At 38.9% G+C, this 16,868-nt stretch overlaps 1 protein-coding gene across 18 annotated transcripts in view; it reads left to right on the forward strand.

Annotated features, from left to right (window-relative positions):
- ITSN2 (intersectin 2) overlaps positions 1–16,868 on the forward strand; it is a 152,231-nt gene that overhangs the window by 35,777 nt on the left and 99,586 nt on the right. For 10 of the 18 annotated variants that reach the window (XM_024354234.3, XM_024354236.3, XM_024354241.3 and 7 more), the window contains 6 exons: positions 9,034–9,126; positions 10,674–10,737; positions 11,824–11,987; positions 13,497–13,700; positions 13,809–13,905; positions 15,433–15,572. In XM_024354234.3, the coding sequence (XP_024210002.2) occupies positions 9,034–9,126; positions 10,674–10,737; positions 11,824–11,987; positions 13,497–13,700; positions 13,809–13,905; positions 15,433–15,572 (762 nt within the window). Of the gene's footprint in view, positions 1–2,710; positions 2,778–9,033; positions 9,127–10,673; positions 10,738–11,823; positions 11,988–13,496; positions 13,701–13,808; positions 13,906–15,432; positions 15,573–16,868 lie in introns of all 18 variants that reach the window. The other 8 variants (XM_063790060.1, XM_063790064.1, XM_063790062.1 and 5 more) reach the window with 3 other exon arrangements.

Below are 16,868 nucleotides of genomic sequence, written 5' to 3' on the forward strand. Positions count from 1 at the left end.
GGCAAGTGGTTCATTTTATTCATCTTTGTACCCCATAAACATTTACTGAATGAATGAATATGAAGGTGTCAAGATTACTGATTGGAGACATGAGGAACTAAGCAGTAAACAAACAGATGGGTTGAGTTTAGCCCCTGTGAAAACACATAGCCAAGGAAATGTCAGGAGATAGTAATATATATAAGAAAGCATCATACTGTGATGAGCATTGGTGCATCAATCTTGATGCAGCAGAACTCTCTTTTGTCTTAGGATAGCAGTAGAGTCCATCACTGCCCGGGGGTATATATACCCATGTATGTTAGAGCAGCTTTTTTAAAAAAATTTTATTTTATTTTATTTTATTTTATTTTTTTGAGACGGAGTCTCGCTCTGTCTCCCAGGCTGGAGTGCAGTGGCATGATCTCTGCTCACTGCAAGCTCCGCCTACTGGGTTCACACCGTTCTCCTGCCTCAGCCTCCCGAGTAGCTGAGACTACAGGCACCCACCACCACGCCTAGCTAATTTTTTGTATTTTTAGTAGAGATGGGGTTTCACCACGTTAGCCAGGATGGTCTCGATCTCCTGACCTCGTGATCCACCCGCCTTGGCCTCCCAAAGTGCTAGGATTACAGGCGTGAGCCACCATGCCTGGCCGAGCAGCTTTTAAGCCTTCCTAACCAAACTCTTCAGACTTAAAATAGTCTTACGGTTTCTAACTAAAGAGCCTTAGTTTCAGGCTATTCCCTGAGAAAGATTTGAATGCTCTGACTTCTTTTTAATTATATTGTTCCCTGGGATTGGGTTGAATAAGGAAACTAATTTATTGAGGACTCCTAATATGGCAGGCATGTATTAGATGCTTTATATTTTTGTTTTAGTTTATTTTAAAGTTGGGTTTATTGGGGGTATAATTCACCCTTTTAAAGTATACAGTTTGATGAGTTTCTAAAACTATATATAGTCATATAAATTAGGATATAAAACATTTGCATCACCTAAAAAGTTATCTGTACCCTTATACCTCCACCTTTAGCCATGTATTATTGGCAACCACTAATCAGATTTCTGTCCTTACAGTTCTGCCTTTTCCAGAATGTCATATAAATGGAATACACAATATGTAGCCTTTGGTGTCTGGCTTCTGTGACTTAGCAAAATATCTTTGTGATTCAGTCATAATGTTGCATGCATTTCTCCTGTTTACTGCTGAATAGTAGTCCATTGTATAAATGTGTACCACAATTTATTTATCCATTCAGCCGTTCAGGTGCAGAACATTTGGGTTATTTCCAGGTTTTAGTGATTATGACTAAATCTGCTATAACCATCAGAGAACAGGTTTTTATGTGGAAATAGGTCTTCGTTTCTCTTGGGTATTTACCCAAGAGTCTTTTGTTAATACTCAAGAGTCTATTGTTGGGTCATGTGGAAATATATATTTAACTTCATAAGAAATTGCCAAACTGTTTCCCAAAGTGACTGTCACATTTGCTTTCCCACCAGCATATATGAGTTGCGGTTGTTTGGCATCTTTATCAGCACTCCGTGTTTTTTTTTTTTTTAATTTTCAGACATGCTGATAGACATGTAGTGATACCTTTTAGTGATTTTAATTTACATTTCCCTGATGATAGTGATATTGAGCATCTTGTCACGTGCTTATTTGCCATCTGTATATCTTTGATGTGTCTGTTCAAATCTTTTGTTCCTTTTTTTTGAGGGGGGGGATTATTTTCTAATTTTTGAGTTGAATAGTTCTGTATATATGCTGACCTATATTTATTGAATATGTTTTGCAAATGTTTTCTCTCAGCCTGTAGTTTGTCTTTTCCTTTTCTTAAGAGTGTCCTTTAAGAGAGTGGAAATTTTAGATTTTTATAAAGTCCAGTTTGTCAAAATATTTTAATGATTTTTGCCTTTTGTGTTCCAAAAAGTCATTGCATAATCCAAAATCACAAACATTTTCTTCCATATTTTCTTCAGGAAGTTTTATCTTACATCTAGTTCTGTGATTCATTGAGAGTTAATTCATGTATATGCTGGAAGGTTGAGGTTCTTTTGTTGTTTTTTCATATGGATATCCAGTTCTTTCAGCACCATTTGATGAAAGGACTGTTTTCCACCTTGAATTATCTCCACATCTTGTTGGAAATCAATGGACACTATATTTGTGAGTGTATTTATGTTTAATTACCAACAAGACAGATAGTTTAAGACTCTTAATTAAGCCTGAGTAGACGCTAGTCTTGCCTTCAACACTTACCAATTTTATTACCTTGGGCAAATTATTTAATATCTCTGTACCACTGTTTCCTTCTCTGATAAACAGTGATAGCAATAGTTACCTCATGGGATTCTTATGAGACTTACTTGAAGCAATACATGTAAAGCTCTTAGAAAAGTACCTGACACACGGTGAGTTTCATTAAGTGTTAGCTATAATGGAGGTATATTACATGTAATCTTTACAACAGGCCTGTGGAGTTATATAATATTCCTAGTTTATAGAGGTGGCATCTGAATTAGAAGGAACATGAGCATCTTACCCATATATGTTGGTACATAGTTAGTGCTGAGTTCAATATGGAGGCTCTGGAGTCAGGCTACCCAGGTTCTAATCTCAGCTCTGTCACTTACTGTATGACCTTGAGCAAGTTACTTTATCACCATGGGTTTTCAGTTTCCTTACCTATAAAATGAGAATAATAATAGTACTTTAATTTATAGGTTAATGCTGGGGGCTCAGTGAGTTACTGCATATAAAGTCCCTGACAATAGTCAGGGTTCAATAAAGGTGAGCTGCTTCCATCTTTGTCATCCTTTGTTGTTGTCATTTTTGTTGTTTTTAAAATCAGCATCATAATTTTTCTGAAGTCATATAATAGGAAATCAGTTCTGTGGCTATACTACTTGCCTTCCTAGTGACAGGAATCCTGACAGGTTTATTTATTTATTTTCTGATAAACTGATAACCCAAGTAGGATTTTTACTACATATGTGGTATTTCTTTATTTAGAAAGTGTGTAGGTTTAGCTATTTTAGGTCCTTAGTTCTTCAGTACATCTGTTTCTTTATTTTTAACTATAATCTTAAAACTTCTCTTTAAGAGAGGATATTTATAGATTTTTTAATCCAGTCATTTAGGACTAAGAATAATTTGTTAAATCCATATTAGTGTTAAAAATTACAGTGAGCACCTACTTTTCAATGATATACATTCCTGGAAAATTGTCTTTGTAAGGCAGATTTTTATACAATACAAGCAGGAATTATGTATGAGTTTATATACCTAAACGTATTTGATTCCTTATTGGCAGAAATGGAATAAATTGTAAAGGTAGTCAGAAGTATAGATGGTGATTAGTCATGTTGAATGTGCAGAGCTTTACAAAAACCTCAGAGAGCTGGCGGACAACAAAAAGCTAATCCCAAGCTCGGGAAGAAACCCCTGTATTTGCAATGCAGACATCCTCAGAGATAGTCTGGAACAAAAGCTATCAATACTTTGCTTTAGAAGATGTACAGAAACATGAGAAACTCATGGAGAATTGTCTCCCAAGGGTTCCTCTCCCTTGTTTCTCCATTGTCTTGACTTCTAGCAAATTTTCTCATGAGTGTACATACCACTAAGTTGGCCACTCCGATTAATCTGACAAAACGGGCTGGGACTAAGTCTGATTTATTTTATGCAGCATTTGATTAAGACTAATCAACAGAACTCCAAGCAGCAGGTTGGTCTCAGCTTGCAGTGTTCTCAGCTGTGCTCTGCAGGGTCTCAGCTAAACAAATCCTATAAATCATCAGTGTCTCCCTTAGAAAGCCAGGTGGCTTTCTCCTTAAAAAAACAATGTTTTTTTTTTTTTTTTTTTTTTTTTGGTTGTTGTTGTTGTTGTTTGTTTTTTGTTGAGACAGGGTCTTGTTCTGTAACCCAGACAGTGGTGTGATCATTGCTCACTGCAGCCTTGATCTCCTGGGCTCAAGCAATCCTTCTACCTCAGCCTCCCAAGTAGCTGGGATTACAGGTGTGAGCCACCACCACTGGCTAATTTTTTTAAGTTTTTTGTAGAGATGGGGTCTCACTATGTTGCCCAGGCTGGTCTCAAACTCCTGAGCTCAAGGGATCCTCCTGCCTCAGCCTCCCAAAATACTGGGATTAGGTGTGCACCACCATGTCCAGCCTCTCCTTAAGTTTTATTTTAACTTTTCTACCTGGCCTGAATCAGTAATCTGGGTACAGCAGAGTGTATTCATAATTGCACACACTTTATCTTGGCCTGCAAAAAAAGAAAATCTAGGATAAATCTCTGACAACCCTAGCCAGTGAGTTGAGGCTGACCTGAATGCCTTCCAGGACTGAGGAAGTGTTTTTTTAAACACTTGAAGATCTCTTCATGTACATTACTGTGTTTTTGGAGGGAGGCAAGTTAATGCATGGTTTCCACAGAAGAAGTAGAAGATCAAGGGTGTGCATGGGTTATGCTTGGAAAGAAAATGTTTACAGTTATTCCCCCTGCAACCCCCACTGCCGTGGGACCTACATCAGAAGAGGGGCACAGGTTGATAGTGCCTCTAACATAGCCTCCTGGATGACTGGCAAGTCTGAGGGTTTCCAGTGGAGTTTGAGTAATTGAGTCTAGTCCTTGTTTTTGGAGGGATTGCCCAAATTAGTCCCACTTGTTTTGTTTGTCCTCGCCACCAGCTGGGTGGAATTCATCCATTACTGAGATTGGGGGTGGGGGAAGACCTCTGGAAGTGATATGGACGGGAGATACATTTTCTGGGGTCATTCCTGATGTTCCTGATAGACTCTTGATAAGGCTCCTGATGGGGGATGGCAGACTCATAAGGTGCTTCCAACAATTTAGGAGAGCCATACCAAGGCATTTTTCTTGCAGAAGAAGGCTACAGGGGCAGTTCTACAAGAGAAAATATAATTAATTCCTCTCTTAATACCATACCTCCTGGGGTCTAAGGCATTTCTTCCTCAGGTGCCTTCTTGTTGCTCTACTGCCATTAAACCTGGGTTTCTCATTTCAGAGCCATAACTTTACCATTTCCTAGTGATCCAGAAGAGTTAGATGTAAGAGGGACATTTTCATAAACCCTAACCAGAATTAACTTTGAATCCTCTAGATCACTGGTCCCCAACCTTTTTGGCACCGGGGACCAGTTTCATGGAAGACAATTTTTCCACAGATTTGTGGTAGGGTGGTGGGAGGGGGTTGGTTTTAGGATGAAACTGCTCCACTGCAGATCATCAGGCATTAGATTCTCTTAAGAAGCATGCAACCCAGATCCCTCACACACACAGTTCACAATAGGGTTTGTGCTCCTATGAGAATCTAATGCTGCCACTGATCTGACAGGAGGTGCCGCTCAGGTGGTAGTGCTCGCTTGCCCACCGCTCACCTTCTGTGCGGCCAGGTTCCTAACAGGCCACAGACCAGTGCCAGTCCGTGGCTTGGGGGTTGGGAATTCCTGCTCTAGATCCCCTTTTACCTCAGTGGCCCAGCTGGAGGGTTTATGAACCAAGCCTGCCTGCAGTTGCTGTTAGGGGCTAGAAAGATGCATCATGTCCAGGAGTGGTCAGAGTAGAATCCTGAATTTTCACAATAGGTCTGTATATCTCCTGTGATACCCCACCCTTTAGCCCTGATCATTAGGGAGGAAGCAGCTAATAAGCAATGAATCCTTTCTAGAGACAGCTACAGTCAGTGACCACACTATCTTAAAGTATGTGGACCAGGAGGAGGTGATGGAAATAGAATCAGGCTGTCAGTGCATTGTTGAATGGCTTTTATGATAAAAGTGCATCCATGTCAGAATGCATATGGTCCAGAAAACCAAAAACATGACACAGATTGTGGGAGGTCAAGGCAGGAGGATCACTTGAGCCCAGGAGTTCGAGATCAGCCTTGGCAGCATAGTGAGACCCCGTCTCTACAAAAAATACAAAAATTAGCCAGCTGTAGTCGCACATACCTGTAGTCCCAGCTATTCAGGCGGCTGAGGTGGGAGAATCACTTGAGCCTGGGATGTCAAGGCTGCAGTGAGCCAAGGGTCACTCTGTACTCCAGCCTGGGCAACAGAGTGAGACCCTGTCTCTAAATTTTTTAAAAAAGAAACATGACACAGATTAGTTTCAAGGGCCATGACAGTGTGGGCATCGTGGGCTGATTGGTAACCTAAAAAAGTGTCAACAGGGGAATGTTTTAATGGGAGGGACTATGCGTCAGTGGGGTGGAAGGTATAGGAGAAATGTTTGTACCTTCTGCTCAATCTTGCCGTGAACCTAAAACTGCTCTAAAAAGTCTATGTGAAAAACAAAAAAATACTGTCAATAGTTTGAGGCACCACTGATAGCCTGAGAGAGGGAACAAAGGTCCAATATAGTCAGTCTGCCAGGAGTCAAAGGGAACAATGCCACCTGCAATGAGACCTCCCCCACCATCCCCAAGTCACAGTTTGGCATGCAGTGGTATCCTCTGCACATTAGTCATACTTGATTTCAGTCTAAATCAGAGGCTGGGCCCATACTGTAGGTGTCTACATAGGTGACACAGACAATTCAATTAGCAGTTGAGATTTGTTTTCAATTTGTAGCCCCAGGAGGGTGTCTTTAATCTGTCAATCTGTAATTTTCCAAGTGGCAAACCAAACAGCTGGGTCATTGGCAGCAGCCCAAGAATCCAGGTTCTGCCCATGTCTCCTTTCAGTTCAGCATAGCTGCCTCTGAGGCTGAATAGCCACTGCAGCCCAGTGAACACCAGCAACTTGCAGCTTCTCTGATCTGAGGCTTCATTGATCCAGTAGCTTTACTATAAGCAGTGGAATGTGCATAAAGGTTTCCCTCAGAGGGATAGTTGCCACTTTTTTTTTTTTTTGAGATTGCGTCCTGCCCTTGTCGGCACAGGCTGGAGTGCTATGGCGTGATCTCAGCTCACTGCAACCTCCACCTCCCGGGTTCAAATGATCCTCTTGCCTCAGCCTCCCGAGTAGCTGGGACTACAGGCATCCACCATCACACCCAGCTAATTTGTTTTGTATTTTTAGTAGAGATGAGGTTTCACCATGTTGACCAGGTTGGTCTTGAACTCCTGACCTCAGGTGATCCGCCCGCCTCGGCCTCCCAAAGTGCTGGGATTACAGGCGTGAGCCACCGCGCCCGGCCGCTGCCACTTTTTAACGTAAAGCCAAAATACTGTTGGGGCCAGTGTCTATATCTTCTTTGATATACCATTTCTATTTGACAAGCAAGGCTTTTCAGGTTATTCCCACCTTGTGGAATTCAAGTTGACCCTCCCCAAAATGGGACTGTCAGGCTAGAGAATCACTAGGCCTTCATGGGTCAAGCCTTCTGATCCCAAGGATTATCTCTAGGTGAAGGCTACTTCCTTTTGCTAGAGGCTCCGATGGGCAGAATCATCAGTCACAGTGCCTTGTGCTGTCTTCACTACCCAGAGTTTAATTCTGTTGGAGTTTACCAGCCACCACTGCAGGTGGAGGTATTAATTTAGCCAGTAGTTATATACCAGACTGTTAATGTCTTTGTTTTGACAAATGTACTATGGTTGTGTCAGTTGTTAACATAGTAGAAATTGGGTGAAAGGTATATAGGAGCCATGTACTATCTTTGTGAATTTTCTGTAAATCTAAAATTATTCCAAATTAAAAGCTTATTTAAAAACTGTCTGGGCGCGGTGGCTTACGCCTGTAATCCCAGCACTTTGGGAGGCCGAGGTGGGTGGATCATGAGGTCAGGAGATCAAGACCATCCTGGCCAACATGGTGAAACCCTGTCTCTACTAATAATACAAAAATTAGCCGGGTGTGGTGGCGCATGCCTGTAGTCCCAGCTACTTGGGAGGCTGAGGCAGGAGAATTGCTTGAACCCGGGAGGCAGAGGCTGCAGTGAGCCGAGATCACTCCGCTGCACTCCAGCCTGGTGACAGAGCAAGACTTTGTCTCAAAATAAATAAATAAATAAATAAATATAAATAAAATAATAAAAACTACTAGATGGCTCTCTATAACTTCCAGGGTATGGGGTCAGGCTCTTGAGGATGGTATTTAAGACCTTTTTACAGTTAATTCCACCCTACCTGTTTATTATTACTAACTCTAGTTATTAGTCTGCTCAGTGCACTTAACAGCACCTTGCACATGCCTTGACTTCTCATGCTGTGCCCTTATGGTGTGAAATGTTCTTATCCCTCCTCTTCACGTGGCAAAATTCAAACCAAGCTTCAAGGCTCTGCCTCAGTGTTACCTTTCCTGTTATCTCATCCTTGGTGCTTCTAACTCAGAATTGGCACAGCTGTTTTGGTATCTGTATTAGTCTGTTTTCACACTGCTATAAAGAACTACCTGAGACTGAGTAATTTATGAAAAAAAGGGTTTAATTGACTCACAGTTCCACATGGCTGGAGAGGCCTCAGGAAACTTAAGGTGTAAGGCGAAGGGGATGCAAAGCACATCTTAACGTGGCAGCAGGAGAGAGAGAAGCAGCAAGGGGGGAAGTGCCACACTTTAAAACCATCAGCTATTGTGAGGAACTCACTCATTATCACAAAAACAACAAGGGAGAAATCCACTCCCATGATCCAGTCATCTCCCACCAGGCCCCTCCTCTGACACGTGGGGATTACAGTTCGAAATGAGGTTCTGGTGGGGACACAGGGCTAAACTATGGCAGTATATAGTTCTGCTTAGGATTTTTCACAGGTGAATACTGTAAGTACTGTTGTTTTCTAGAGCATGAATTCCTTGAGGGTGGGAATATTTTCTTCATCTTTTTATTGCCAGTATTTAGCTTGATGCCCATTTCCAGTGAGTGTGATATAGCACTTGTTCAATAGACGTTAATTGAGCCAATGAGTGAAAAGCCTTAGGGCTGTGCTATGTATGGTTATGATAGAGCTCTACTCTTTGTGTCACTCAAATATTAAATACTGTCATACAATGAACACTTGTGATTTCTATTTACATTTTAGAATTGTATTTTAAGCATTCTCATGTATACACTATAGTTTCTTCCACTTATGTTTCAGGAGGGCCAAACATGTGGGCTATTACCTCTGAAGAACGTACTAAGCATGACAGGCAGTTTGATAACCTCAAACCTTCAGGAGGTTACATAACAGGTTTGTGTTTATAATTAGTTTTATTAGTGAATTATGGTCCTTATGTGATATCTAAGAATTAGTTTTAATTTGACTGCCATCAAATTTGTGTTAATAAACGATAAAATTCATATCAATCAGAATTCTAGAAATTAAAGAAATGCTAACTTTATTTTTCCTGGAACTGTCTTAATTTGTTGTTTTAAATTTGGGATATGGAAGATTTTTCCTGAATCCTAAATGATAGTCAAGAATTTCTGTGTAATTGTCTGGTTTCACATTTTAACATTATATCTAGAAAGTTTTCAGTTTATTTCTTAGATTCATTTCATGGAAAATCTAGACTTTTTTTTCTGGAATCTGTTTTCCTAATGCTAGCCGTCTGTCTTTGAGGCTACACCAAGCACTGATTGTTGATGCTAGCCCTTGTTTTGCAGAAAGACCCCAGAGCCAAAATGGGATTAATTTAGGTGTGCCTTTGAAATTTTTTTCTATTAATTAAACTTTTTTCTGTGCCAAAGTAGCTTAGTGCTTTACATACAATAATAGTAACTATGAGAACAATGATAGTTATTGAATTTTTACTATATACCAGATGCTATGCTAAGTGCATTATTTTATTTAACCTTTACAACAACCCTATAAAGTAGGCACTGTTGTTGTCTATATTTACAAATAGTGAAACTGAGACTAAGAGACGTTATGTAACTGCCTAAGGTTACAAAGATGGTTAGTGTTAATCTGGGCTATGATAGTAATTACCTTACCTGGTATCAGGATTTGATTACCCTGCTTACAGGTTAATAACTTTGTCCATTACGGGTGGAAGACCCAAGATTCCTGAGTCAGAGACAAAGAACCTTATGACTAACAGCATAACTAGCAAAATGAGCATTGGCATCTATCTTTCTGTTTCCTTTAGTGTTCCCTAAGTCCCACAGAGACAATGCAGAGAGCCCAGGAGAATAGTACACATGCTATGATTGTGTTACAGGAGAGGAACACTGAATTTGGGGAACCCACCCTTTTGTAGCAAGCAGTAAAGCAAGTTTGTCCCTTGTCTCAGTGGGAAACGTTACCGGATTCCTTAAGATTGCTCATTACAAACCCAATTCTGAGAAGTGACCCAGGCAGAGAGCAATTAGGGTCTTACATTATTGGTATACAAAGCAAGACACATAGGAGTGTGAAGAAACTCATGGAGGACTGTCTCTCCTAACACCTGGTACTTTTTATATTGAAACTCTTTTAGGGAATAGTGTTTTTAAATATAAATTTTACTAAGTGGAAGTATTTTTAAGGAAGACCCCAATTGTGCAAAAACTGAGATGAATCATCTTTCATCACTGATTAATATACAATAGAAGTGCAGATGTGACTTTTGTTTTAAAATATCTGTCTTATTAAAGTTATGTAAATAATTTTTATGTGTTTCTATTTCACTTATTCTTTAATGATTGGTATTAAAATTATAATAAATCATTAACATATACCCATTATTATTCAGAAGCATTGGAATAATTTCATTTACTAATGTGCTGCTTGGGTTTTGTTTTTATTACTTCCAGGTGATCAAGCACGTAATTTTTTCCTACAATCAGGTCTGCCGGCCCCTGTTTTAGCTGAAATATGGTAAAGTGTTTTGTAGATGAACCTAATTTTCTGATAGTATTTTGTTTTTTTGTAATATAGTGTTAACATAAAATTGTTTTTAGTTGCATTCTATTGGTTATTAAGAATATTTCTGCCAGCACTTTGGGAGTCTGAGGTAGGAGGATTGCTTGAGGCCAGGCTGGGCAACATTGTGAGAACCCTGTCTCTACAGAAAATTTAAAAAAAAATTAGCTGGGCGTGGTGGCCCACACCTCTAGTCCCAGCTACTCAGGGAGGCCAAGATGGAAGGATTGCTTGAGCCCAGGAATTCAGTGCTGCAGTGAACTATGATTGTGTCACTGCACCCTAGCCTGGATGACAGAATGAGACTCTGTCTCTTTAAAAAAAAAAAAAAAAAAGTATTTCTTCAGTTTTTTGGAAAATAAATTTTATTGAGCAAATGATTGAAAATAATTCAGGTTTAGTTCTCTAGGACAAATTTCTAATTTCATTATAATTTTCTAAGGAAAGATATATACATTATCATTGAGAAAAATTTCCTTATAATTTGGCAGAATCTCAATGTCCTCTTTCTGTTATTTTGTAGTTTCATTTATTTCATAATCTATAAACCCCAAATTAGTCCTCGCTTCCCCTGCTCCTTCTTTAAAGAAACTATTCTCTATAATATCTGTTTTTTTAAAAACGTTTACAATAAGTAACAACCCCTGTCCCATCTTTCCACTTGGAATATTCTCATGCCTGGTAGAGTACGAGGCACATAGCAAGTATTCAGTAAATATTTGGACAGATGAATAAATTAAATTTAGAAGTATTATAATCTTGAATTTTTTTCTACCTAAACTGGTAGAATTCAGCCCAAAGGTCTCTAGATTCTGTTTTGACAGGCAGTGTTTTATTAGTTATTATCTCTGGTCAGTATTTCTTAAAGTGTAGGTTTTATCTTTTTGTTATTATATATTTTACATGTTAGATATTTTAAATTTAGTGATGATGTACACGTGAATGCCATATCATCATTTTTACTTTGTCAACCCCCAAAATAACGTTAGTTTTCCCACCACCACACCACATACCAATCTACCTACCTCATGCTCCTTTTAGGGCTTTATCAGACCTAAACAAAGATGGGAAGATGGATCAGCAAGAGTTCTCCATAGCTATGAAACTCATCAAACTGAAGCTTCAAGGCCAACAGTTGCCTGTGGTTCTCCCTCCTATTATGAAGCAACCCCCTATGTTTTCTCCATTAATTTCTGCTCGTTTTGGTAAGTATGTATTAATTTAAATACCTGTATTTGCTACTTAAACTTTATCCCTAGGCATATTTGAGTATTAGAAAAGGATTTGTTAGCACAAAATGACAGTCCCCAGATTCCAAGTTAATTTTCATGTTAGAGATAACAAATATTAAATTCACTGTCACAGGTAGGGGATCCATGTGTTCTGGTTTTCTAGGGACAGTTCTGATTTATGCCTTTTGTCCTGGCATCTGGTCCAGTTAGTGTCTCCTTTTACAACTCCTAGTTGCGTGATGAATTATATGGTCTCCCTAGGTATAGCCAATCCCAAATACTATTCTTAGTTTCCTCTCTCTCTCTATATATGTGAGTAATACAGAAAAAATTTTGAGCAGTTTTAAACTCACTTGAAATGGTTCGATTTGGGAGATAATTTAAAATTTTATGTAAGTTGAATTTTTTTAAAGGTTAATTAGCCAGCTAAATTTAGGGCCAAAAGTTGCAGACTTTGGGCTAATAAGTTCACGTATTCATCAGCGATAACCGGTTGGTATGTTTTCTGTTAATTTTGATCAGGCAATTTCTTATAATTATATGTAGAAGCACTCATTTTGAATGGAACATTCAATTAGATATGTCTATGTATCTGAAACATGTTCCTTCACTACAGATCTTAGAATATAGAATTCTAGAGCTGGTTATAGGGGTGTGTGCCTGTAGTTCTGGCTGCTTGGGAGGCTATGGGTAGGATTGCTTGAGTCCAGGAGTTTGAGGTTGTACTGTGCTATGATTGCACCTGTGAATAGCCACTTCATTCTAGTCGGGGCAACATAGTGAGACCCCCATCTCAAACAAACAACAGACTCCACAAAATTATTTCACTATTTTAGTGAATTCTAAAGATAAATACTAAATCATTGTGTGACCATATTTATAAGTATTCTGCAGTTAATAAATGAATAAAAGTCATCACTTTGTTCCTTTTAAGGACTCATCCTTGAATTCATAGGAATGTTACTTACAAGAAAAGTAAAATATGTGACACACTTTCTTGCAAATAATGCATATGCACAAATGGATCTCATAAAGTATCTACTACTTAGAACCTTTTTGTTTGGGGGGAGTATGTGAGAGAGAGAGAGAAGAAGAATGTGTGTGTGTGTGTATTAGTCAAGTAACTTAGTAGCACTGTATTATCCTTTCACAAAAACCTCATTTGATCTGGTAATGTATTCTTTCCTTGAGGAGACTCATATTCAATTGGAAAAGGCTGCTTAGTTTTATTCATGATGAGAGAGGAGAATATTTAACTCTTTGCTAGGTATTTTCTTAGTTCATACAGGTCAGAGTATTAGTATTAAGAGCAGCAGTTTACCTCCCTCACTGCTGGGTCAAAGTAGTGAGTTTTTTTAAGGATAATTCATCTGTGTGTTTTGGTAAACATAGAGTCTGCCCACTGTACTGTAAACTTGTTTTTTGCATGTGTTTTATAATTGATTTTCTAGCACTGGAAAAAGTGTTTTCTTTTGACTTTAGGAATGGGAAGCATGCCCAATCTGTCCATTCCTCAGCCATTGCCTCCAGCTGCACCTATAACATCATTGTCTTCTGCGACTTCAGGGACCAACCTTCCTCCCTTAATGATGCCCACTCCTCTAGTGCCTTCTGTTAGCACATCATCATTACCAAATGGAACCGCCAGTCTCATTCAGCCTTTACCCATTCCTTATTCTTCTTCAAGTGAGTACTTTGTTTCTAATGAGTCATTATTTCATGTAAAGAAAGAAACTATTTGTGTTTGAACAGATACAAATTTCTTTCATACTTTTCCTTCTTTTTCTTTTTTAGCATTGCCTCATGGGTCATCTTATAGTCTGATGATGGGAGGATTTGGAGGTGCTAGTATACAGAAAGCGCAGTCTCTGATTGATTTAGGATCTAGTAGGTATGAATAGCTAACTCTGACAACTTTTTATGCTTTCAGTAAGAAGTCTTTATTTAACAAATGATTTTTTTAAAGCTTTGAGCTTACCTAAGTTTTACTTTATAATGGCCAAGTACAAATACTTAAGGTAAATTTACTACTTACAACTCACATAAAATAAATTTTTTATTTTTAGAATTATTAAGTGTCTGTGGCATTTTACTTTTGAAAAAATAATTCATGTAAACTAAAAATATTCTATATTTTAATTTTTTCTTTGCCTAAAGCTGTGTACTTTTCCTTTAAAAAATGTGTATATTTCCCAAGATGTCTCATACTCATTGTACATTGTTAATTTCTTTCTTGAGCAGATTCTACTAATTGGATATCTTTTAAATTTTACAAAGCACAAATGCATCAGTATTCATTATATTAATCACCCTTCATATAAATCACTATTATACTCTTCAGGATAGTGTACGGAGAGTGTTAGATTTGACCCAGAAGAACAACATTCATATCCCAGCTTGAACACTCACTGATTCTGTGGCCTTGCTTTTTCTTAACATCGCTGAGCCATAGTTTACCCATCTAAAAGATGGGGACTGTAGTATTTTTTAAGTTTGTTGGGAGGATTAGAAATATTTGTAAAGGCCTTAGTACAATATAAGGTCTGGCACAGAGCAGGTTCTTTATATGCGGTAGTCTCATGGAGTTCTATACTTCTTATGGTCTTTGCTTTACTAAGAATAGTGATAATTGCTTAAAATTTAAAAAAATGTAAAATGCAAAAGCAGTCACCATTGGCCAGGCACAGTGGCTCACGCCTGTAATCCCAGCACTTTGGGAGGCTGAGGTGGGTGGATTGCCTGAGCTCAGGAGTTCGAGACCAGCCTGGGGCAACATGGCGAAACCCTGTCTCTACTAAAAATGCGCACAAAAAAATTAGCCGGGCGTGGTGGCATGCGACTGTAGTCCCAGCTACTTGGGAGGCTGAGGCAGGAGAATTGCTTGAACCCGGGAGGTGGAGGTTGCAGTGATCCAGGATTGTGCCACTGCACTCCAGGCTGGCAACAGAGCGAGACTCTGTCTCCTCCCCAGAAAAAGAGAAAAGGCAGTCACCATTATAGTATAAAACAGCGATCCTCAACCTTTTTGGTACCAGGGACTGGTTTCATAGAAGACAGTTTTTTCACAGACTGGAAGCAATGGTTTTAGGATGAAACTGTTACATCTCAGATCATCAGGCATTAGATTCTCAAAGGGAGCATCCAACCTAGGTCCCTCACATGTGCCATTCACAATAGGGTTTGCACTCTTATGAGAATCTAATGCCACTGCTCACTGGACAGGAGCTGGAGCTCAGGTAGTAGTGCTCACTCACCTGCCACTCACCGAGCCCCGCTGTCCAGCCCGGTTCCTAACAGGTCTGTGGCCCGGGGGTTTGGGACCCCTGGTATATAAGATTCTTAATGCCTTGGTCTTATAAAATTTAATTAAATATATTTTATTTAGTAACATAAAAATTTTAAATAAATTTTTTTATAGCTCAACTTCCTCGACTGCTTCACTCTCAGGGAACTCACCCAAGACTGGGACCTCAGAGTGGGCAGTTCCTCAGCCTACAAGATTAAAATATCGGCAAAAATTTAATACTCTTGACAAAAGTATGAGTGGATATCTCTCAGGTAAGCAGCATACAGTGCTGAAGAGCATGAAAAAGGGTCTTTTATGTGGACTTCCACTGAAGAACTGTCATTTGAATTTGTATTGTGTAGCTCATCTGACATTTTAACATCCAAAAAATTTAGCAGGCATTTGATAAATACAAATACCTGAAGTTGTATAAGGATTCAAAGATGGATTCAACTTGATTGCTTTCTTCAAAGTTCTTACTGTCAAGTCGGGCACCAGATATACCCCCAACTTTTTGGCAAAAGACCTGTCCCTTAAGATCAGACCTCATCCTCTAAGCTTTGCAGTGAATGGAGAGCCACGGGTCACAAGAGAGAGTGTGTGGAACTTAGCCTCAGCTCACTTTTCCTGAGAATCCTCCTCTGCATTGGGCTTTTTCTCTGTTTATATAACCTCAAGTGAGCATTGCTCACCCTTTAATGCTCTAACCCAAATGTGACTGTAAAACTTGGCCTTAGTTCACTGTAAAACATTTGAGTCCAGGCCAGAACATCATCTGAACTGTACTAATTGAGAACAGCAAAGGAGACAAAAACAGAGGGTAATAGGCAAGTAGAGTTCCCACCTTCTAACTTTCCCACTCCCTCTTCACTCAGCAAGAAATTATGATTTAGGACCGAGTAAAATAAGTATTTAAAAATAATAGAGCTTTAAGTGCTAAGGAACATAGAATGAGATATATTGAAGCTGAAGAGTTCAGATGAGGTATCTTTTAGGAAGGGAGCATTTAAGCTCCATGAAAAAGTTAGGATTTCGACAGAGATTGAACGTGGGGGCATTTGATGGTGACAAAGGAGAAATTAAGAGCAAAAAATACATGGCCTATTTGGAGAATGAAAAGTAGTCTGTGAAATAGGAGTCTAGGGTCTGTAGTTATGCAGAGAGGCAAGGGAACGAGCAGTAAGACTTTTGGAATCGATTGGACAAGCAAAAATATACAGTATTTTATTTAAAGATACATACCTATGTGATAACTATTTTTTAAAGCAAGGGAATTATGCATACAAAATTCAGGATAGTGGTTACCTCTTGTGGAAGCATGGGGATAAGTCAAGGAACATGGATAGATTCAAGGCATTTAGTAGTAATCTAGTTCTTAAGATGGGTGGTAGGTTCACGGGTGACCTATTATACTTCTTAGCTTACATATATACTTTGTATTTTTACATGTATTTCATATTACATAACTAAGATTTTCTGTAATTTTATCAAATTGCATGAAACAAGGTATGCTTTTTTGACACTTTTTTTTTTTTACATTTTAATGTCTCTAAAATTAGGATGTGTGC

The sequence above is a fragment of the Pan troglodytes genome, chromosome 12 (genome assembly GCF_028858775.2).
Source record: "Pan troglodytes isolate AG18354 chromosome 12, NHGRI_mPanTro3-v2.0_pri, whole genome shotgun sequence".
NCBI classification, from domain to species: domain Eukaryota; kingdom Metazoa; phylum Chordata; class Mammalia; order Primates; family Hominidae; genus Pan; species Pan troglodytes.